The sequence below is a fragment of the Cyprinus carpio genome, chromosome A5 (assembly GCF_018340385.1).
Source record: "Cyprinus carpio isolate SPL01 chromosome A5, ASM1834038v1, whole genome shotgun sequence".
NCBI classification, from domain to species: Eukaryota; Metazoa; Chordata; class Actinopteri; order Cypriniformes; family Cyprinidae; genus Cyprinus; species Cyprinus carpio.
In genome coordinates this window covers 34,145,748-34,170,389 of record NC_056576.1, presented here as the reverse complement: position 1 = coordinate 34,170,389, position 24,642 = coordinate 34,145,748, and the positions used below count along the sequence as shown (strand labels likewise).

The 24,642-nt window shown below is 36.6% G+C and overlaps 2 protein-coding genes, 1 long non-coding RNA gene and 1 other non-coding gene across 5 annotated transcripts in view; 1 reads left to right on the top strand and 3 right to left on the bottom strand.

Moving 5' to 3' along the window:
• Window positions 1-1,003: 1,003 nt before the first annotated feature.
• On the bottom strand, window positions 1,004-10,650 carry LOC109061038 (nucleolysin TIA-1). 2 transcript variants are annotated; one of them, XM_042757034.1, is made up of 12 exons: window positions 10,444-10,650; window positions 9,430-9,526; window positions 9,176-9,274; window positions 6,162-6,216; window positions 5,938-6,025; window positions 5,387-5,462; window positions 5,144-5,252; window positions 4,597-4,692; window positions 4,382-4,466; window positions 4,161-4,299; window positions 3,832-3,980; window positions 1,004-1,534 (listed from the first exon to the last, which is right to left on the bottom strand). In XM_042757034.1, the coding sequence occupies exons 1-12, from the start codon at window positions 10,470-10,472 to the stop codon at window positions 1,396-1,398; spliced, it is 1,161 nt and encodes a 386-aa protein (XP_042612968.1). In that variant the 5' UTR covers window positions 10,473-10,650; the 3' UTR covers window positions 1,004-1,395. The 2 variants fall into 2 exon arrangements, with proteins under 2 accessions (XP_042612968.1, XP_042612969.1); XM_042757035.1 differs by having other exon boundaries at window positions 3,832-3,977.
• Window positions 9,571-16,790, top strand: LOC122145092. The gene is made up of 5 exons (XR_006160126.1): window positions 9,571-10,012; window positions 11,255-11,443; window positions 11,592-11,703; window positions 15,812-15,961; window positions 16,302-16,790. It is a non-coding gene; the product is annotated as an uncharacterized LOC122145092 (long non-coding RNA).
• Window positions 10,868-10,938, bottom strand: trnag-ccc. The gene has a single exon. It is a non-coding gene; the product is annotated as a tRNA-Gly (tRNA).
• A 4,134-nt stretch (window positions 16,791-20,924) lies between the features above and the next one.
• LOC109061037 (alpha-mannosidase 2-like) overlaps window positions 20,925-24,642 on the bottom strand; it is a 53,425-nt gene continuing 49,707 nt past the window's right edge. The window contains exon 22 of the mRNA XM_042757030.1: window positions 20,925-23,271. Coding sequence (XP_042612964.1) covers window positions 23,119-23,271 — 153 coding nt within the window. The 3' untranslated portion in view covers window positions 20,925-23,118. The remainder of the gene's footprint in view (window positions 23,272-24,642) is intronic.

Sequence of the window (24,642 nt, the reverse complement as noted above, 5' to 3'; positions counted from 1 at the left end):
TAACATCAGTTTCTTCAAATGAAATCAACTCAAATAAGGCAACATAATTGGTCTCGTCTTTTAAAACTCCAATGGGCAACAGTGCAAAATTCTGATCCATTCAGGTTTCTTGTCTTGCTACCAAATACTTCATTTAAAAAAAGAAAAAAAAATCAACATTTCGATTTTATACAGAATTATCGCAATTCTAACAAAATGTTTGGCAGCAGAGCAAATTCTTCTCCATGAGTTCTCTGGAAGAATCCTTACAACCGCATGGATCAGCATTTAACAGAGTCACTAATGCTGAAGGATATTTGCGATGAAGCCCCTTCCCGCCCACCGTCCCTCCCACCTACCTACAAAAAAAAAAGCAAGCAAGCATTCATAATCAACATCTGAATTATCTTTATATAGCGTCCCAACAGTTGTTTGGTTATTTACATACAGAATGGTATACTGTATACTTATAAGCCCTCAAAAAAAAGTGGAATGCAAAACAATTTAAAATACCTAAAATTTGCAAAACATCAAATTCTTGTGAAAACGTATTAATATTGTGCAATATTCATCTGCCTTTAAGGAAAAAAATGTGGCAGTCATCCCTGCAATTGGTTCAGTTTGAGAAATTGAATGTCTAATTAAAAAAATACAACAACTGACATCCATTTTATTCATTTTATAAACACAAAAAAAAGTTGACATTTCACACGATTCATTGGTGTCATCACTCCTCTCAACAAAATTTTGCTTTTAAAATGGCAAAGTCCAAAAAAAGAAAAAGGCAAAGCTTCATATATTACAAAATCAGCAGCTGAAAACGCTCTAAACCAGTGGTTCTCAACCACATTCCTGGAGGACCACCAACACTGCACATTTTGCATGTCTCCTTTGTCTGACACACCCATTACAAGTCTGTGAGTTTCTACTAATGAGAAGGTGACCTGAATCAAAGTGTTTTGATTGAGGAGACATGCAAAATGTGCAGTGTTGGTGGTCTCCAGGAAGAACCACTGCTCTAAACAAACCAAAAAAAAAAAAAAAGCAAAATGGAAAAGTTGCAGTTATTGTTGATTTTATTGATTTATAGTACTTTGACTTAAAAATGGCATAGTCCTCTTCGAATAAGTCGGTCGGACACCAGGCCGAAGACTTGTGGATTTATGTGTGTTAACGTGTCTGAATACGTTCGTGTTTCAGGGTGTGTTGTTTAATCCCGGTGAAGGGCAACTCGAGACCCCGCGATGATGAGCAAGATCTGCCTTAAAGTCTTAAACTCAAGGAAAATAACATGTGGAGGGTGGGGAGGGTCAGGAAAAAAAAAATGGCACACCCCTCCCCGGGCCAGGCATCTTGATGGGTGTTTGAGAATGGGGTGGGGGTCGTGTGTAGATCCCTGCTGTGGCCGTCGCTCCATCAGTGTGTGTGGTATCCTGCAGTGCCCATGCTGGACTGGTTGGCTAGCACGGTCCCATTGACTCCCTGCGCAGGCTCCACCACGCCTCCGTTACTCACGGCACTCACACCGGCCCACCCAGCGCCAGCCTGTATGTGACTACAAGACAAAGTAGCTGTTAGCTGGTGGAAGAGAAGACCTTTCTACTTTATTTCAAAAATGGGAGTTACAAGGAGATAAACAGCTAGTGTTTCTATTTCATCATAAGCACTGACAACAGTCTCACAAGTTTCCCATTTAACTAAAACTGTACGAGTGGAAATGTTGACCACAGAGTCTACACACATTTCCCACTAATTTGTATATTGGCGTCTATGAAACCCCTCATTTCAACTATTTACCACTGCTTTGCACAATGATTATTGTGTGGTAAACACTAATTTCAGATTCACATGCCCTGTAAAAAATAATGATTCTTTAATGACACTTAATGACACTTTAATGACACTTAGTGTGTGCACTTCGGATGGGTTAAATGCAGAGCACTAATTCTGAGTATGGGTCACCATACTTGGCTGAATGTCACGTCACTTTCACTTTTTCACTTTCACTTTCACTTAACAGTTAATACTTCAGATCTGTGATACTAGATAATAAATGGTTAAAAATGCACTGTGTACAAAGGAAAAGGTTCCCACGGATTTTGGACAATGATTTTTCCAGTAGGTGTTTTTTTTTTTTTTTATATATAAATACTACACACATGAACCATTTTTGGTCAGATAAGTACTTGAGCTGATCACAACTATGGGAAATATTTTTAGTGGTTGGCAAATGTTTGACTTTTTTATTATAGACATTTTTATTTAAATTACTGGCTGACAAGTGTCAGAAGTGGGATTTTTATATTTACAGTGTTAGGACTATTATCTTGAAAGCCCTGAAATTACTACATTTAAATTCATGTTATGTTTTTATCAATTTCTCTTTATTTGTGAAAAATGCTATATCAGAACAAACAAGAACACAAAAATGATATAGACGAACCCAAGCCACATGCATTTACAGAAACCCTCTGGCAGTCTGGTTTTAAGGGCTACAGCAATGAAAGTGTTCCACTATAACATCAAGAGTGTGAAGCAGAGAGAGAGAGAGAGAGAGAGAGAGAGAGAGAGGGCAATTAAAATGTAAAGCTGTATCTGTTGACATTAGTTAATGTACTCTAAAATAATATTTACAAAATTATCTAACATTAATAAAGGTTAGGTAATAAATGTGGTCAAAAATATTGTTCTTTGTTAATGTTAGTTAATGCATTAACTAATGTTGACAAATAAGGCCTTTTTGTAAAGTGTTACTCCATAAATAATATGAACTAACAAAAAACAATATTTATACAGCATTTATTAATCTTTGTTAATGTTATTTAATAAAAATGTTAGTGTTCATGTTATTTCAAAGTACAGTAAGTAATGTTAACAGATTAACTTTAAATCGTAATAATGTATTAGTCAGGTTTGAACTTAATATCAACATTAATAAATGTTACAAATATTGTTAGTTAACTAATATAATTATGATTTTTTTTTTTTAAATAAACCTTAAATGTAAAGTGTTACCAGTAACAGCATTGTTAACAAATGAGACCTTATTATGAAGGTTTACCAAGACTTTTAATGATCTACAAGATTTAAAATAATAAAAAAAAAGAAAGATTTGACTGCTCTATAAGCATTTCTAAAACAATTATGTAAGCCCTGCACAAATAAAATTAATACCATATGAGCAGAGTAGGGTAGTAATGTCTATGGAAACATATTAAACTGTAAAAGGCCAGATGCAAGTTTTCACAAAAACAAAAAGTTTTATAAAATTATAAACTTTTCAACCTTTAAACCATTAAGAAAAAAATGGATGTGAGCCAAAAGTATCAATATGTTAAATTAATCAATTATTACATTAACTAAATAACAACATCTAAATACATCTTAATTGTTTAGATTTTTAGAATAAATTATCCACTAGTTCACATTTAAAATCTTGCGTGTTTGCAGCATAAAAACATGGGTTGATTTTCATATTGGTCTGAACAAAAATAGCAGACAGGCATATTGAAAATGCAAATTCATCCTCTGGCAGCAGGAGGCGCTTCTGGAACTGCAGACTACAGAGGTTTCCAAAGTAACGGCCGTCAACAAAGCAGTGCAGCACTTTGAATTTATTCAACGAAATCATAGCCTTTTGAAGTTTAATCATCACATTCAGCCTTATCACAATTGTCTTTCCGTCCCCAAATTCAAGACCTCTTGAAATCATAACCAAGACATTCTTGTCCCATTTAAGACTTTTTATGGCCTTAAATTTGTTACAAATAAATGTAAGACTTTTTAAGGACCTGCGGAAACCCTGTAATTAAAATTCAGCAAAACAGAGGCCAAGTTGACCTGTAGACTTACTTGAAGCCCTGCTGGTTCCAGGCCTGTCCGTACACGTTGTAAGTGGGTACCTGCCAGCCATTAGGGACGTACTGACTAATTTGTTGTGCGTTGCCGTACCACTGTCCCCACTGGCCGTATGGTTGTGCAGCAAAACCAACTTTGTTCTGCTTTAAAAATCCAAACATGCCCAGAAGTTATTTAAACATTTATTATCAGAAAACGTTACAAATTCTCATTATATTTGCAACATTACATCACAAGAAGCAATTCCACTATTCAACGTTATATTTACTGGAACTCTTAAGACTTTCTTTAGAATAAAAGGCAGAATGGAATCTACTGCTCACCTGAGGTACCTGCACCTGCTGCATAGGGCTCACCATCTCTGTAGTCTCTTTACCCCAGTAACATTTCACCATGTGACCTTCTACGGACGTGCCATTAACAGACACTATCGCATGAGCTGCACTTTCATGAGAGTTGAACCTGCAGAGATGAAGAGTGTTACATCAGCCTCCATCGTTAGGACCCGTAACCACCACATTTCAGTTGAACGACATTAACATACCTCACAAACGAGTAGCCCTTGTCTGGGAACACTCGGATTTCCATTATTTGGCCAAATGGGGAAAAGGTTTGTCTCATGAGTTGTTCTACATTGCAAAAGTGAATGAATTGAATTCAAAAGGGTTACACAGACAGTACACAACAAGTCCAGGTTCAGCTTCTCAAAAGGATAAACGAATCAAACGTATAATGTTTTATCCTGCAGCAAACATTAACCTGTAAGGCCTGTAGTGACTCCGCCACAATAAACAGTGCAGTTGGTGGGGCTGGACTGGTTCACTACCTCATCAAACGACAAGTGCTTGGTGTTTGCTGTGAAATTGATTAATGAAATGCTGATTAGTCTCTGTGTTCATTTTAAAGTTCATACACAATTTAAACGTTGTCAATTTTTTGAAGTTTTTCCAAAGCTTTCTCTATAGGTGTCGGTTGTTACTTGTATCAAGACACACTGCACCAGGATTGACATTTTAATGCCAAACATGTTCTTGCAAGTCCTATCATTAACGTTAAACCTGTGTGACAAGTCTTCATGTGCCATATAAAAAAAAAAAAAAAAAAAAGAAAGCTAGAAAGAAAACAATCTAGTGTTTTATAATGCTTTGCTTATTCTTGGAACTCAACAGTCAGAGTTACTATTATGAAAAATTGATTTTCTGCAAAACTTCCACAAAATATGTTTTGTGTTTAACCTACAAAGTTCATAAAGGTTTGGAATAAAGGTCACAGGTGGAGAATTCTTTAAAAGCATATGGATACTCACTTTCATAGGTGATTTTAGGCGCTGGGGGTTTTCTTGTAGCCCAGTTGGTCCTGATCTGCCTGCCGCCCAACCACTGACCTCCCATTTGCTGAATGGCATTCTCTGCATCCTGCCAACAACCAGCACAACAAGAACATCAGCACAAGGCCACAACAGAAGCTTCTGCGATGTGCATTCAAATGCAGATGCTTCCCCACCTTAGTTAAAAAAACCTGCATTTCCTGATGCTGGATCATGACTCACCCATTTGTTGAAGAAAGAAACAAAACCATAGCCTTTAGACTTCCCCGTCGCCATGTCTTTGACTACACGTGCATCTCTGAGAAAGAGAGAAAGAGTTGGGTGTGTTGACAACAGACAACTTAAACTGCAATGTGTTATTTTGACTGGAAAAAATTACACTAGAACACTTTGAGACTTTTAAACATCACTGAGGGTGAAGTCAACAAATGTGTTAATGTTAAAAAAAATAAAATAAAAAAAAAAAGAAAAGTTTTATGAGATTTTAAATAACCCTAGACAAATACTCAGACATGGTCATATTGAATAAAAGGACAACTCAGCTATACATGCAAACTGTAAGTGGGGCAGAAACATAGGTGTGCTGATGTGTTTCTGCATTATTCATGAATGACCTCTTCTTGATAAAAAGGTGACTAGCCTTTTACATGACCTTTCACGTTACTGGGGTTTAAACAGACTGAATGACTCAAAGTAGTTGAATGCAACTCACTGAAGAACAAGGAAAAAAAAAGATTTTCTTTACTCCAAATTCATCATGTCATTTCACTTACGATATCCTTCCAAAGGGTGCGAAGGCAGCTCTGACGTCATCAGTGGTGATTTCTGGGCTGAGGTCTCCAACAAAGACATGGAAGTGATCTGAAGCACACCAAACAAGAGTTACTTGGATTCAGAATCTAGAGTATACATGTACAAGGAATTCGTCTCTGTGTATTGGTGCTGACAATAAAATACAAGAATTAGATTAAAGGCATTAACTGAAGATAGAACTCACTGGTTGTGTCTTTTTTCTGGCTGCTTGGTGATGTAGCCCAGTTGACCTTTACCTCCTGGGAGAGAGGAAAAGATTGAGAGAAATATTAGAAATGATACAGACATGGACTAGTCACTGCTCTCTATTTATCTATTAATAAATCACTCTCCTTAACACAATGGAGGTCTGAATGTACAGATAAGAGGAGGGAGACTTGACGATACTAAATTTACACTTCACTGTCCAAATGAAAACTTATTTGAATCAGAGTTTCTACAGACATGAACAAGTTAACTTTAAGACCTTTTTAATACCACATTGTATGAAATTTAAGATCTAAACCTGTAATGGAAATACACCAAATATTACTTATGTAATATAATGTGTTTAACTTAAAAAGAAAACAAAATATCATCGCTGCAATAAATTATATTACTAAGTTATACAGTGAACATATCAGCAGACAATATTCCATGCAAAATATCACCACAAGTGTCGAATCACAGATTTTGTGGTGTAAAAAATGTATTCTGAAGCAATATTTTCATCAGTGTTCTATCAGCTTTTACATACTTAAATCTGCATATTTTTATTTACCTTTACAAAGGCCTATTTTTACAAATGCATAATGTTTTGATATATTAAACTGTTGAATACTGATATTTGAAATTATTTAAATAATAAAAAGGTACTTTAAATGTGAAGTTTAAACCGCCAGTAGGTGGCAGCAAGTCATTGTTAATAAGTGAGTCATTGAGATTGAACCGAATCATTTAAATGACTGATTCATTCAGGAACGAAAAAAATACAAAAATGTACAGCTCTCTCCACCCTCAATACCACGACTGAGGTGTCCTTGAGCAAGGCACCGAACCCCCAACTGCTCCCCGGGTGTCGCAGCATAAATGGCTGCCCACTGCTCCGGGTGTGTGTTCACAGTGTGTTTGTGTGCACTTTGGATGGGTTAAATGCAGAGCACGAATTCAGAGTATGGGTCACCATACTTGGCTGTATGTCATGTCACTTTCTGTCACTTTTTTTCCATAAAAGCACCTAGGGACAAATCTAGCGACTTCTTGGACAAACCTTAGCGAGTCTCTTTGACTCGCTGGTACTGCCACATGAGTACGGGATCTTGCTTTCACAGCATGCGCAAACACCTCTCTCTGGCGCAGGACTTTCAGTTAAAATAGATATATGATGTTGCTTCTCTTATTTTACATGCAAATATAGCCGAAAACACAGCACAAGATTTTTTCGTCTTTGCTTGTGTATTTGATTTCATCAGACGACAGCTCGATTATAAATCAGGATTTTTGTGCAGATTAACATCTTGGAAGAGTGAGCTGGTTATGTAGTCTTAAAGGGCCACATTTCAGACACTATTTCATATTCATCCCTTTGAATGACAACAGAAACCGTAAATTATACAAATGAAAGTTTTACTGACAATTTGGCTAAATTAAAATCACAGAGAGGCAAACAAATGTAAAGGCAATATGACACGATGACGTCATGAATATGCTAACTCATCTACCGACATTTAGCAACTTTTCAAACTGTCTTTAGCTACTTTCCATTGAAAGAAGTTGGCAATACTCTGTAGGTGTTTTGAATGCTTTTTGCGTAGTGAGAATATTCAGCAAAATAGCTCACTTGTCATGGTACATTACTTAGCTATCATGTTATGAACAAACATTTTGAATATTCACCTCAGTGTGTTTCTTCTGAGTTTCTATATGCGTGCTGTTATTTTAAGCGGTAATGTGACCAAAAACATGTAAGACCCATCGATTCTGAATTTAAGACATTAAGACTTTTTAAGGCCTTTTATTAGGAAAACATTATTGAAGACATTCTAAGACTATAAGGACTTGCAGACACCCTGTGAATAGGAAGGCAAAAAAAATAAATAAATCAATCTTATTAAAAAGGTCCAAATAACAGGGGAATTACAAAACAAGTGAAATTCCCAACTTGTATTACTCCTCAAATTGTCCTTCATTACCTATTGAGGATTAAATATTTTGCACTGAATAGGCATAAGGCTTAATAATTTGCCTCTAATATATAATCTTGTTCTAGATTTAAATTCTAGATATTTGGGGGGTAATATGCAATATTCACTACTGTTTTGAAGTTTGGGGTCAGTAAGAATTTTTTTTTTTTTTTTTTTAAGTAGACCTTTTTATAAAGTCTACTTATTTTTATAAGGGTTAACACATACAATAAACAGCAATCAGTTTTTAATGCTGATAAGAAATGTTACTTGAGCACCAAATCAGCATATTAGAATGATTTCTGAAGGATCACGTGACTCTGAAAACTGGAGTAATGATGCTGAAAATTCAGCTTTGCCATCACAGAAATAAATTACATTTTAAAATATATTAAAATAACTTTATTTGTAGTCATATTTCAGTATCATTGTTTTTACTGTATTTTTAACTAATTGATTCTGCTTTGGTAAGCATAAGAGATTTCATACAAAATTTTTTTTTACAAAATCTTACAGACCTCAAACTTTTAAATGGTAGGCAAAACTTAGAGCAAAAAATAAGTCATAGAGATGACATGGCTGTAAGGGAATCTGGGTGATCTTTTAAGCTTTTTTCCCCCCATCGTGTTTTCTTAAGTACAATTAAAAAAAAAATGGTAATGGCTGGTGTGGTAAATCAATTTAACATTGGATTTCCTGCCTATGATTTAGCATAAAATTCACATTTTAAGGAAGCACTTCAACCAAGAACGGGAATATAAAAGCACGGGTCAAGTTCATGCTGCAGAGATGAATTACGCTCTATTTTCACTAATCATAACTGTATTAATTTTTAATTAAACAATTAAATTTGTATGACCAGACCATGAAAAATGTCAAAATCTCCCTCTCGGTTCACACTGCACATCCAGTATCCAGGTAAATGTTGACCTCAGACTCAAGCGGTCAAATCTACGTCACAAAACATTTACAGAACATCTAAACTGTCCCACCCTCCCGTCCCAGCCCAACTCACCCTGTAGATACGATAGCTTACCTTACCCATTATTTTACGCCCATTCATGGCTGCGAGTGAGGCCGCTGCGTGCCTGTGCTCGAAGAACTCCACAAAGCAGTACGGATCGTTACCTGCCGTCTGAAGGCAAATGAGTTGATCAGACAAAGGCAACTAATATCGTGAACGCTTCATAATTTTACAGTTTCAAAGGCAAAGCAATAAGAAATATAAATTAAAAAGCTGAAAGATGGCATTAGTGCACAATTGTCTGTACATGCAAATTATATACTCACATCCAAAATCATTTTACAGCTCTTGCAGGGGCCAATCTGACCAAAGAGCTGCACTATAAGGGCCTCGGTCACGTCCCGTGACAGGTTTCCTACATACCTGGACCAAAAAATAAACAAATAATGGATAAGCAAATGGACATGCTGAATACATTTATTTGAATGTATAATTTGATACACCAATTATAGGGGTCCTTGAAAGAGCAATCTGTGCCAAATTCAAGTACCTGAGATACAATGATCCAACTCATTAACATTATAAAGGAATTAAGTAGGCATGAGGACCCACTGGCCGTTACTTAACCTTAAAAAACCTCATTAGTCGTCCAGCAATGAGCTGCTTATTATCGTGCATACAGGTTTGAAACAAAGGGATGACAAAACAGAGCACGCAAGAGCGCGCAGCCAGCGTGAGCGACAACCAACAAAAGAATTCACCATTTGGACATTTATAATCTGTATTTGGACACTGGCTACGTGTCGGTTGCATAAGTATGTTGTATAGACGTAAAGCGTTGTGAACACTTCAGTGAACACACTAGACAGGCTCTTTGTCTAGTAATGCTGCAACAACGATGAGCTTTCGGTAAGTACAAGGCAACTTCACACACTCAAACACAGGCAGCGGTGTGTGTGTGAGAGCGGCCCTGCTGTGGCCTCTACAGGCCCGCTGCAATCAAAGAAATGAACTCAATAACTAGCGCATGGGGTCATGAGGAATGCTTGGAAACCACACGACTGTCCCGTGTCTAACTGACCGGTATCGGGCGCTAAATACAGTGTAAATCTTTTATTCCAGCAGCCAGAGCTTTTGTTTGAGGCACAAAATGTAACGTTACACGTCTGCTTTTGCGGTTGCGGTTCCCTTAGCGTCACACTCTCAAGACTGTTATCAACTATGAGGACTTCAGCGAAATTAAAACCGGAGAGTGTTTTTAAACAGGTGCGGCATGAGCGAGTTCTAATGACGTGAAGGTGGCTGTCTGAAGTGTTGGCGTACAATGCCAATATACGTACAGGGTCTTGGGCTGCTCGTCGTCCATCATATCTTCCCGATCGAATTAAGACACCGAACCCTGAGAAAAACACAATCCTCTGGTGTAGATTTTGAGATGATCTCGAGTAACGCCGGTGCCTCGCTCTTTCCAGTGTTGTTCTCCGCCAAGCCTGTTATAACGAGAGTAAATGTGAAATGCTGACTCCAGTTATGAACAATGGAAAGGCGACATAAGATGGCGGAGGAACCGGACCGGAAATGCAAGCGCGCATGCGCGTGCGAACTACAAAGCGCGCAGAAAGCAAGCTTTGAAAACGCGCCTGAGCGCTGCACAGTACATTAAACAGTGATTTATGCGTACTCTTTAACGTGTTAAGAAGAGAATAACGATTCTACGGTTAAAGAAATTCACTGAAATGTTTAGGTTCACCGACAAAAAACATGTGCGCCGCCCGGGAATCGAACCCGGGTCGCAAGAATGGGAATCTTGCATGATACCACTACACCAGCGGCGCTGTGCGAAAGAGACTGCGCTTGCGGCTTATGATGCTTTAGAAATCAACATGACGTTACGTATGTACATGACGTATCAATATAATGATATTCTAATATATCTAAACACTGTGCCGACAGTGACATAAAACGTCTAAATTATGAGATTAAAAAAAGTCAATTATGACAAAATTCGTGTCGTAATGACGTCTTCTCATGGCGAGTAGCTTTAGAAGTTGCACCGCTATGAACTCTTTTAAAGTTTATATTCAGATGTATGCATGTGTTAATAAAACAAGCTGTAAACAATGTAACCATAGCAACATTTCCACCACGCAGAGAGGGGACTTCCTGCATCGTCCGAGACTGTGCTGAACACGTCACTACGCCTGTCCTCAAGATTCCCAGCGAATATTGTTTAGGAGTAGTGTCTCCGTCCAAACAGAAGGATTTCAACAAACGTTTCAGAAAAAAAAAAACGGCAGAATAAACTGATACTGCTGCTAGAAATGCCACCGGTGTCAGAAGGTACCTGAAGAAATATATTACATTATTATTTTGCTGCCTAACCTCAAAATGAAACAGTGATATATCCATCCATTAAAACTGTATACTTTTATTTTTATTAGTATTGAACTGACACTGAATATGACACTTAATTCGTTGTATTTTACAGAAACCCATTTGAAACAACAGAAGGCTTCACTGAAAAATACAATCAAGCAGAAGCCTGCAAAGAGCAGGAAGAGTATGAAGATCTTGCAAGGCAGTTTCTTAGTCGATGCAAGGTATTAAACATGCTTCGTTCCTTGTGCATCCGGGGTGAATTGTCTCAGAAATAAGGCTTAATTATGGATATGTATTTAAAGACCGCCTGACAAGTTGTTACTCTCTCCAGCCACAAGGTGGAGACAAACCTCCATTGACAGTTTCTGCTTTTACAAATGAATCATCTGTTACAACTGGTTACAGAATTCATTCTGAGAGTCACAGGTGTGTTGACTCCAGTACTCAGAACGTATTAGAGGTTAATGCTGTTGTATTTTTATAGGGCATAAGAGTGAATAATTACAACATTCATATACCATGGGTACACTGCAAGGTACTTTTGAGAATATTATGGTACATACATTTCCAAAAACATATTACCATGGTACTTTTTGGTTCATTTTGTTCATGGTACTCAGGTATGTGCTAACTAAACGCAAGTAAAGCCTGTTTTACTCCGTGTAATTGCAGAATTACCCACATATCAGTCCTTGTTTCACCTGTATGTTTCTTTTCATATATAGCTCTGCTGACAGTTACACTCAGCATCTATCTTCACAGCTCAAAAGGTCTGAGACACTCTTAGGTCAAACATTATTGCAAAACAATGCAATATCTATATTTATCACTGGGTTTATATTTACCAGTACAAAGATGTTTTAGTAACTACAATGCTGGAAAATAAGAGTTTATGTACCAAGAATTCATTTTGGAATATTCTGTTAAAATGTTAAAATAAATTAGAATATTCAAGTTTCAAGTTTCATGGACAGCAATCTCTAAGGTTTTCTCAGAAAGAGAGGATTTGACCTTTGATAGAAGACGTAGCTGGAAGAAACAAGAACTAATCACCGCATTTATTTGTTTTTCGACAGCAATCAAATTTGAGGTTGTGGTCCCAGAGAACATAGAAGAGCTGTAGCGTTGAAGAAACAGAAACTATCACCGCATTTATTTTGTTTTTTTCAAATTTAAGTGCTTAGTGCAAGATGAAGTTGGAGAAAGGTAATCCAGATCGATGTTACTGCAATTAAAGTTGTCATGGGGGCCAAAGACTATAGCCTCGGTTTTGGATTCATTTAGAAATAAAAAGTTTTGAGAAAACCACATTTTTACTTCCTCTAGGCATGCAAAAAGAGATTTCAGAGCAGAATCTTTGTTGCGTTTCAGAGGCAAATAAATTTGTGTATCATCTGCATAGCAATGAAATGATACACCATGCTTTCTGAAAATGGACCCCAGAGGAAGCAAATACAGAGAGAAAAGAATGGGTGCGAGAATAGACCCCTGCGGCACACAAGAGAGTTGGGTTGGCGAGGAAAAAAAGTTACCAAGTTTTACAGAAAAACTTCTATTTGTTAGATAGGATCTAAACCAACTTAGGACAGTTCCCTGGATGCCCACATAAAATTCTAGTCGGGATAAAAGAGTTTTATGATCTACTGTATCAAAAGCCGAGGTTAAGTCTAACAGTATTAGGATCACAGAGTCACCAGCGTCAGTCGCTAGCAGTATATCATTAGAGACCCTTAATAAAGCAGACTCAGTGCTGTGCAGAGGCTTAAAACCAGACTGGAAAGTTTCAAGAATTTGATTTGAGTTAAGGAAAGACTGGAGTTGATAGAGAACCGTTTTCTGCAATATTTTTGTAATAAAAGGAAGGGTCGAAAATTATTAAAATCTCTATCATCAAGTGAAGGATTCTTAAGGAGAGGTGTAACAGTAGCTTGTTTTAGTATGTCGGGGATAGTCCCTGTGCTCAAGCATTTATTCAGAAAAGACACCAAACATGTTCCAACCGATTCAAAAATTTGTTTCAGAATACGGGGAGAAAGAACATCAAGAGAGCAGAAGGAATATTAAGTTTAATGTAGATGTTAACAGATATTATTATATAATATGCATGGAAGCCCATTTTCACCACAAAAGGAAAAAAAAATCATGCTATAGTAAATCATGATTATGACATAAAAGTCAATTTTTATTTAATTTTTATTAATTGAATTATTATTATTATATACTACTATCATAATTATAACAAAAAGTTGAAATTATTGCACACTTACTATCTTTAATTATGAAATAAATTTGGAAATTAACCACATTTGAAATTATGACATAGATGGTTGTAATTATGACATAAAAGTTGATTTTATGAGATACTGTCATAATTATGAGATAACAACCATACATTTTGTAATAAAAGTTAAAAATGTAATACTTACGGCAAAAAGTTGTAATTCTCAAATAAAGTTGAACCTATGATATATTAAGTCATAATATAACAAAAATAATGACATAAAATGTCAATTATGACATTAAAAACGGACTTTTCATGTAATAATGACTAAATATTATAAATCTCTTTCTCTCATAATAATGAATTTTATTCATAATTATCATTTAGCAAAGTATTTTAGGTGGTAGAAACTGTCTTATGTATGTAATATGTAATTTGACATAATATTTTATTTTTATAATATTTTATTGAAAAGAAGTACTGAGTTAAGGCCTGAGCCTGAGGAGAGGTGATTTTAGTGCACATGTGGCTACTGTCAAAACTAATGGCAAGTAAAATTGTGGGCCATGTCTCACTCTCAAGAATCAGTGGAATGCATATAAAGTTTACAGCGGTCTTCAGCTGTTGACAGGGCTGTTAAAGTGTGACACGCTACCAAGAGTTCCCCAACATGTTATTTGCCGTTCACTTAATGGTGCGAGTCGCAGGGATTCTGTGTGGTCTCAAACTTACCAACGACAATTCAATGCATGTTTGAAGGCTAAGTCAACTAAATCAGAAAGGGAGTGCTGAATGATTCACTGAATTGCCAACTGTATTTGATTGGCAGGTCTCTGTGGAGGCACAGGAGCATGGCGTTAACCAGATACTACAGCAGTGCCTTCTCAGCTATCTCTGAAGTGATCAAACAGCTTAACTGGTGCGTGAAGTGTTTGTGAGATGCTTTCCACAGGTTTTACGTTATGTAAGCAGCTTAAGGGTAGAACTGTAGGTTAGTTAATCATTTTTTGTTCACCTCAGGACTGACTGTGAGTTAGGACTGATGATTCTGGGAGAGGCTGCCAAATCTAGCATGCTGTGCCTTCAGACCCTTCTGAACCTTCACATGGCCCAAAGACAGGATAGTTCTCAGGTGCATAAGATAGCAGAGGGTTGAAACAAACACTTTTAACACATACAAACACTGGTTGGAAGGAATGGTTCAAACAAATGAATGAATAAAAATCAGAAAGTCAGTTGGGGTTTAGAACAAGATGGTGGGGCATTGACAAACATGAGTGTTCAAGTGTTTAACCTTTTTTTTTCTTTTCAAATATTAATATGCAATGCAGTAGTTTTGTTAAAATATTTTCCTCAGAAATAATAATAAAATATTACGCCAAACTACTTAATAAGGTGAGGTTAAGTAATTAGGTTGTTTTTCTTTTGCTTTCTTATGTTTGACTGTGTATGGAAGTCAGTTTCCTAAATTAAAATATAAAAAAAAAAAGAATTCTGACTTGAATTGTATGATATAAACGCGCAATTCAGACTTTTTTCTCTGAATTGTGTGATATAAATGCTCAAGTCTGACTTTTTTCTTGGAATTGTGTGATATGAACTCGCAATTCTGACTTTATAACTCGCAATTTTGACTTTATAACTCGCAATTGAGTGTTATAAAGTCAGGATGGCAAGATATAAACTCACAATTCTGAGAAAAAAAAAAAGTCAGGATTGTGAGATAAAAAGTCGCAATTACCTTGTTTTATTTTTTATTCAGTGGCGGAAACGGGCTTCCATAACCCCCCAAAAACAAGAAACAAGAAATAAAACAACAATGATAGAGTATACTGCAAATTATCTGTACAGATGAAATATCTGTACGGCCTACAACATTTGCCAAAATGTGCAGTTTACAACAATGCTCGTTGTGCACAGTATCCCACAATGCAGTGCACTCAACCTTCATCACATAGATGTATTTAAGAATTGCGTGTTAATATATATATATATATATATATATATATATATATATATAAATATATATTATAAATTACTACAACAAAAACATTAATCATTTGATAAATTCAGTTATTTTGAATTGAATTATTTTTCTGTGTATGCAGGAAACGACATCGCAGAAAGCATCCTGGCCGTGGCAGTTGGAGCATATATACTGCTGCATTCTGATTTGCCAGAATAGCCACTGTGCTGAAATGAAGAAAACTCTGCTCAGTGCAGACGTTCTGGAGGACTTACAACCTTGCTAAAACAACGTAAGTGCTTTAAACAAAAAGATGTGCATGCAAAGTCTACATGAGTCTAGAATCATAACTTGATTCTATAATAAAATTGTGGACAATTCTATAATAAATGACTATATACAGTGGCTTCCAAAAAGTATTTGGTCCCATAAAATTAATTTATTTGAATGATAAAACAATAGACAAAAGAATTGGGGGGATCATGTTTGTAATCAATGTGATGAACTACACCTGTGTAAACTGACTTCATACATCTACTGAAAGTATCTGCAAAAAATAATGCGTCCACATACTTTTTGGAGCCACCAGTCTTCTGTCATATATTGAAAGTAAAGCAGATCTCTGTGTGTAGTGCATGAAGACAGATGGAGGCTGCGGTACAGTGTGGTTCAGGGTTTGGCACAGATAAGCTGCAGGAAGCTCTGAGGAACACTGTCTGGTTAACACTACAGAAGCAGGAGACATCAATGCTGTGAGGATCACTGAGCTTCCTGCTGCTACAGAGTAAATGTAGCCCAAATATTACAACACTACTCACAACACACAGAAGAAAAAACAAATGCCCTCATTTGCATAAACTGGCCTATCAGTTACTCTTTTGAACTTTTCACTAGGTTTTTCCGTTAAAGTCGAAACTAGTTTAGAATAATTTCCTTCTACTAAAAGGGATTTATGTTCCTGAAGTCAGCACACATTAGTTAGGAGACAACATGTCCTTTTCTGGTAGTTTTAAGGACATCTGTATGCTGAACTGCAAGGTCAAGTGCATTGCATTGTGGGATACTGTGCACAATGTGTTTTGTTGTAAAATGTAGTTTTATAAAATGTACTCTTATGCTCACCAAGGCTGCATTTATTTGAATAAAAAAAGTAAAAACAGTAATATTATGAAATATTATTACAATTTAAAATAACTTTTCTATTTTATTATATCTTGAATTATAATTTATCCCTGTGATGGAAAAGCTGAATTTTTAGCTCTTCAGTGTCACATGATCCTTCAGAAATCATGTTTAATATGCTGATTTGCTCCTCAATATTATCAGTGTTGAAAACAGTTGTGCCTGCTAATATTTTTGTGGAATCTGTGATACATTTATTTTCGGGATTCTTTGAAAAAATAGAAAGTTCAGCATTTATTTGAAATAGAAATCTTTTGTAACTTCGTCAGCTTCTTTATTGTCACTTTGGTTTGCAATTTAATAAATTCTTGCTGGAATTCTTTTAAAAAAATATAAACCTTACTGACCCCAATCTTTTAAACAGTAGTGCATACTATATACTGTAAAAAGTAAAAGTAGATTGTTAGTATATTATCCTGAACAGCGGACAGGTTCTGACTTAAATGAAACAACATTGGCTATTTGATGGAAGAATATTTTGATATGTCCCACTCAACTTTTTTGTCTTAATAGGAAATACATCAGTACAGGGAAGGCAGTTGTCTTTGTCAGACCATTTCATGGCCTCATGGCTTTATCTAAACAAACAAACGAAAGAAAGAAAGAATACAGTTGTGTTTTGTGTAATTATTTCACCTTTATCCAGCTGAATAATGCATGAGGCTTATGTAGATTCAGTCAATTTTTATAAGTTATATTGTGCTCAACACTAAGGTGACATGATAATCGAGAGCTCATGAGGCATCAGAAAGGAAAGTACATCTGAATTTAAACAAAATGCTGAAGCACGTTGTTGTGGCTTTAAACATTCATCTGACACTATGAAATCAGAGACGTCGAGAACAGAATCTTAATTCAAGCCTCTATATGATCAATAGAACCTGCAGTTTCACCGTTATTATCTTCTTTGCGGTGATAAAAGGCTTCTGGAGAAGCACAGAGAGAGGATGAGAAGTTCACACACAGTTGATGTGTGTGTATGTGCACAGAGCGAGCGGATCACTGGTTGGTTAGCACAGTCTCTTTCCCAGATCTGCCCTTCAGTTCAACTCACTACTCATTCTGCAGACCACCGGCACAGATAAAAACCAAACTCAGGGAAGCCAGAGCTGGAGGAGGCTGCCCTGAACCCATCACACCCCACACCGTTACTAAAGACAAGACACCAAGGTTGGCTTCTCTTCTAAAAATTGCATCTGGTACAATAACAGAAAAGTACTAGCAGTGGCACCAAGGGAATACAATAATTTTGAAAGAAGTCTCTTATGGTCACCAATGCTACATTTATTTGATCACAAACAAACGGTATAGTATGACAATATTGAAGAATATTTTATTCTTTTAAAATGTAATTTACTCCTGTGATGACTAATCTGTTTTTGATCTGGATATGAATGTTTTTATCATTTTAAATGTTTATACCCCATATGATTGCTATAAAAATGAAGATGAATGTATGAACAGATTGGCATTTTTAAACTCTTACATTAAGGAATGTACATATGCAAATATATTTGTGATGGGTGATTTAAATGCAGACATCTCTGATGACAAATCTCTCTTCGGTCAGCACTTGATGCAGTTCTGTCATGACAGTAAACTGGTTCTTTCCAGCATGAAATTTCTCTGCCTGTAGATAGTTATACTTACATTAGTGAAGCATGGCACACAACATCCTGGCTGGATCATGTAATCTGATGCTCATGATAGTCTGGAAACAGTTGAAATTATGTATGGGTTGACTACCACTGATCACTTACCTGTCTCTATGACAATAAAATGTTGATAACCTACCTGATTGCAGCAGATCAACAGAAGATGGCGCCAATGGGGTCAAAGTGAATTGGGCTAAACAATCTAAAGAGGATGTCATGTTTTATTGTGGGAGGACAGATGCTCTCTTAAGGGAAGTACAGCTACCCATGGATGCTATCTTATGTTTAAATATTAACTGTGATGATGACACTCACTGTAATGACCTATGTGAAATGTATAATAGTACAGTGAGTGCTATATATGAGGCCAGTAGACCTCTACACACTCACCCCAGAAAGGTTAAGAATACCAAGCCTGGTTGGACAAAGTATGTAGCTGCCCATCAAGAAGCCGCTTAGACAGCTCATAGAGCCTGGGTTATAGCTGGTAGACCCAGACAGGGGCCAGAATTAGAGCATAAGAAACTTACAAATGCTAGATACAAATATGCTCCCGCCTTGTTCAACCTATACATGGCCAGCCTGTCGAAACAGTTGGGGAAGTGTAAGACATGTTGTCTGATAGTGAACACTCTGTTAAACCATCTGATGTATGCAGATGATTTGGCTATTATGTCCCTCAGCACTGTTGGGTTCCAGCAGCTGTTAGATATATGCTCTGAGTATGGGGTCGAGTTTGATGTAAAGTACAATGCAAAAAAGGGTGTTGTATTGATATGTAGGACCAAGGAGGATCAGAAGCTGCATTTTCCTACGTTTTACCTGTCAGGGCAATCCCTCTGTGTATTTTATTGTACAAAATATCTTGGGCACATCATCACTGACAGGTTGGAAGATGATGCAGATATGTATAGGCAGAGACGAATGTTGTATGTTCAAGCAAAACATGTTAGTCCGGAAATTCCATCACTGTTCTGATGATGTGAAGGTGAGATTGTTTCGTGCATACTGCACCCCTGTGTATGCAGCCCCATTGTGGGTCAACTACAAAAAAGGAGACCATGCGCAAACTTCAGGTAGCATATAATGACTGCCTGAGGATACTGCTAGAAAAGCCCAGGAGTAGCAGTGCAAGTAAGCTCTTTTGTGACTCAGGGCTAAGCACTTTACAGGCTCTCTTGAGGAACCTAATGTTTTAAGTTCATGTCCCGACTTGATGAGTCTCAAAACTGTTATGTTCACAAGCCCTAGGTGCAGCTCGGCTAGATATCAATCATATTTGTGGAAACATTGGTATGGGTGCCTGTTAAGTCTCAAAGTATGTTTTTATGTGTTTATGTATCTATTCCTTCTGTTATGTTGTTGGTCTTGTTGTTGGGTCTGGAGCCTGTAATAAAGTTTATATATATAATCTGGATTTTCAGCATCATTACTCCAGTTTTCAGTGTCCAACAGAAATCATTTTAATATGCTAATTTGGTACTTATTATCAATGTTGAAAACAGTTTTTGCTGCTTAATATTTTTATGGAAACAGCGGTAACCACCATATTGAAAGCATCTTTGTTTTTGTTTTGTTTTTTTAAGAGTACTGGTAGATGATAAAGTGCTACCGTTCAAAAGTTTCAGGTCAGTAAGATTTCTTTTTTTAAAGAAATTAATACTTTTATTTGGCAAAGACTCAATAAATGGATCAAAAGTCACAGTAAAGACATTTACAATATAACAAAAGTTCTTATAGACTTTTTATTCATCAGGGAATGCTAAAAAAATCAGTTTCCACAAAAAAATTAAGCAGTAAAACTGTTTTCAATGTTTCTTAAGCAGCACATCAGGATATTACAAGTATACCCCCCCCCCAACCCCCCTTGGATCTAGACAATTCACATAAATTACATATTTTAATTCAAAACAGCGAATTTCGCCAAAAAGCGACTAGTTTGCAGGTATGGATCAGACAGGGCAAACATGGAGCTTCTCATCTGGACCTGAGAACCGGGACTGATATTAATCTGATTAAAGTTGTGGAAGATCAAGTGAGTATTACATTCACTTTGATTCAGTGCAGTAATCCATCCGCCATTCAGAGGTGGCCGATTCGCTAAGCGCTCCTAATGAAGTTTAGATTAGTATTTAGTACAGTAGTTATTTGGTAATGGGACCCAAGGAGCTCTAAACTAGACAAATATGTGCAGAGAATTATTAAAAATCTATTACTATTCTTTCAAAATCTTTTAGTGGCAAAAGGAATTGAAAATAATGATGGAAAAAGAGGAAGAGATTGAAAAGATAGAGCTGGAAAAAAGAAAGCAAGAGGAAGAAACACATGGAAAAGTTCAAAAAAAAGAAAACCGTATGCGTTACCATGAAACGATGAGATGCGACGAGTCTATAAAGCAATACGAAATAGTCCTTAAAATCCAAACCAAATGGACTTTTTATTTTTAATTTTTTTGTAACATTCCTTTCAAATGACAGACAGATATTAGTTGGCTAAAATTGTAATTGGCAAACCTGGTAAAAAGATGCATACTCTTCAGATAGTCACCAAGATTAAAAAAAGAGGAATGTTCTCACAGGGTCAGAAAGCATCGGCCTGCTTTCATTATCCTGATTCACTACAGTCACAGACCAATTTGGTCATAAAAGTGTGATTTAAGCAACTAGCTGAAATACAGTGATCACAGCACTTCTGACTGACCAACAGAATGAGACGCCAGTCAATATTTTCATAAAAGAGAAAGAAAAACATGCGGAATCAACTCAATTAACATATGAAAAAAATCACAGTAGCAAGTCAACAAATGATCATTCTTCATCACACTCAAGACAAGCAACCAACTCTTCTCGACAGCCTGAAAGCAGATTCAACCAGAAGAAAACACCTCAAAACGACACCCAGAGTGTAGCCTGTGTTATACTTTCCGAGTGGTATGCGTGTCATAAAAATCGTGCGCGGAGGCTCTGAGCGGACATCCACGTGCCTCCAATTTTTTGTGACTGCGTGGTCAGTAGGCTTCAAAAGCACCAATTGCACATGCGCAGGCTGTGTGAAGAAGCCCATTGCTACTCGAACCTGTAGAATCCGTCGATAAAACAATATAAAGACAGCCAGATGTGCAATAATTCTGGGCAATTGTTTGTTCACATGTTTCTTGCGGAGCGAACCATCAGCGTACGCTTTCGGTAGTATAAATACAAGTAGTCCACGTCCGCGCTGTCCATGAACGCATCCGGATTGCTCATGCGGAAAGTATAACACAGGCTTAAGACAGGAAATTTCCCTTCAAGAATAAACGTCACAGAATGAAGGAAAATGCATTTGAGGAAAACATTCATATCACGTCATGACGAGTTGCAAATCTTCAACATACCAGAAAAAGCCTCAACAACTTTTCCAGGTAAAACTGGGAGAATTACTGCCACACAGTTTCTGACTACAGGAAGTGTTTGATTTAAGAAAACCCTATAGGGCCCGTGTTACCTGCCGGTTTAAAAAAATAGATCATTGTTACATAAGACAAAAATCTACATTTGCATAGTTTGTGTAATAAATCTAGCTTCTAAGATCATTTCATAGACTTCAACACAATCACGTGAAGTTTATAATCCATAATAACAATGACACCATTTTATGATTCATCACCCCTTTCAACTAAACCACTGAGCGAATTTATATTGATAAAAATATATGCATGTTTATATTCATATAGCCTAATATATTAATTAAAAAAATCACAAATCTCTTTGATAATTATCAACTCTGGGAACAATGGAATGAAATCTTCGATACACATTCTTTAGCACATTGTTGCAAGACACCCACCTTTGGTGAATTTAAGTTGCTACTGAAGCTATTTACAATCCTTCAGAAAAAAAAGATGACAAATATATAGTATCTATAAAAAAAAACATCACAGAAGAAAGAAAAAGACAAAATCTGAGGCTTCATCATCTAAATTTCAATGAATGTGATAAACAACTTGCAGTCGTTTGCAAGGGACAATTTAAGAAAACAGAAAACACTGCCAATTTAGATCATCTGCATTCAAAAATAAATTTTCACAAATGAAGATTTGTGGTTGTTTGAAGATTACGAAATAAAAACTGTCTAAAATTGCTTATCACATCCATTTACGATAAACACCTAAACAGACTAAGGCACAGTTGTGAGTAAAAACTTTGGGATTGCAATAAAATAACATTTCAGGTAAGTTTTACAATCTATATATTAACTTTCATCTGGGAATTGTGAGGATAAAATGAAAGGGCACAATCATTCTGTTTAAACAGCAGCTTTTCTCTCCATCATGTAACAGATGTAAGAAGAGCGTTTCTTGCACCTTCCCCACATTTAAAGTGTACAACTTGTGTGTTCCCAGTGCAAAAGGTCAACTCTCAGCAGTGAATCAAACATAAGAATCGTCACGTTATGTTAAATAACCTGAGAGAGAACTTTGTTGAGAATTCTTGAAGATTTCATATTGTGCCTTGCTGTGAAGCTCAAAGTTTCTGTTGACAATCGCTTACTGAGTCCTTGGCTGAGGACAACAACATCACGGCTCTCGAGTGTAAAACTCGGAGGACGTGAGCTGAAGTGACTGCAGCTCAGCTCAGCTCAGCTGCAGGCGGTAAGTCCTGATTTCCATGGGTTTAAGGCTGATCTCCTGCGGGTTGGCATCACTACTGTGTGTGTGCATCAGAGACAGCGATACATGACTGATGCTTTTCACCTTCAGATCTGTCAGGAGCTTCTCTAAGTGGATCTACACACACAGCAAACACAGAATGTTGATTAGAGGATTTCCAACACAACAACATGTTCAAGTATGCACTGAGTCATGGCTTAGACTTGTAAGAGGTGAGAAGGTTAGCATTATCTGACAGTCTGACAGAACTGAGTGGAAAGTAAACTTTTCTTATGGAACTCTTTCTGTAAATAGCTCATTTATATAAACATCTTAAAGCTGACATGTAGCCTTTTTTATTTTTCTTCTGTCTCATCTTAATATACAGAGCAACTGTTAAGTTGGTTGATTTCTGAGTGTAGAGTGTAGTACTGTGACACTGTGGCAGGGATGGGGAAACTTGGTCCTGGAGAGCCACAGTCCTGAAGATATTAATAAACTTGTTCATATGTGTTTAACAATGTATTAATCAAAAATAAACTGAAGTACATTTTTAGTTTAAGTTTTAGTAATTTTGGTATGTGCCATTAAGACCCTGACTCGTATGTAATACAGCAGTGTACTTTGTTTAGTGTACGCAGTTAATAGTATTTAGTAACAACTAATAAACTGTTATTTCAGTACATTTTTTTTTAAATATACCATTGTAGTTTAAAAAAACTAAATTTTTAGTTTTATTTTGAATGCGTAGGCAACACTTGTCATTTAATTCTGAATGCGTAGGCAACACATTATTGTATTGGCTCAATGCGTAATTTTCCGTCATTCTGAATTTTCTGAAAAATCTTTTAATGGTTTGCAGGAAGTATTTCAGTCTGGCTGTAAAAAACCCTGTTGAAAGTTTATAACAACCTGTTACTACCTACTGACTCAGGTGATCATGCTTTCCTCATGCTCCTGGATCTTACGGCTGCATTTGACACTGTAGACCATAACATCCTGATTTCTCGGTTGGAGCATTGCATTGGAGTTAGGGGAACTGTGTTGGAGTGGTTTAGATCTTATTTATCTGACAGAAGTTTTTCAGTCCGTCTTGGGGATTTTATGTCATTCTCTGCATCTCTCATGTGGTGTCCCTCAGGGTTCCATTCTTGGTCCTATCTTATTTTCATTACATCTACTTCCATTAGGGTCCATTTTTAGGAAATGTGGCGACTCGTTTCATTGTTATGCAGACGCTACACAACTTTATCTCCCTTTGAAATGGAAAGATGCAAACTATAGCACCATAGTTGAACTGTTTTGAGGAGATTAGGGCCTGGATGGCTTCAATTTTTTTAAAGTTCAATGAAGAAAAAACAGAAGTCATGGTATTTAGACCTGGGAACACATGAGACCCCTTGATTTAGATTTGAGTGTTATAAAATCATATGTGAAGCCAAATGTTAAAAACCTGGATGTTTAATCATTTAAATTGGATAAATCAATCCCGTAATTAAATCTAGTTTT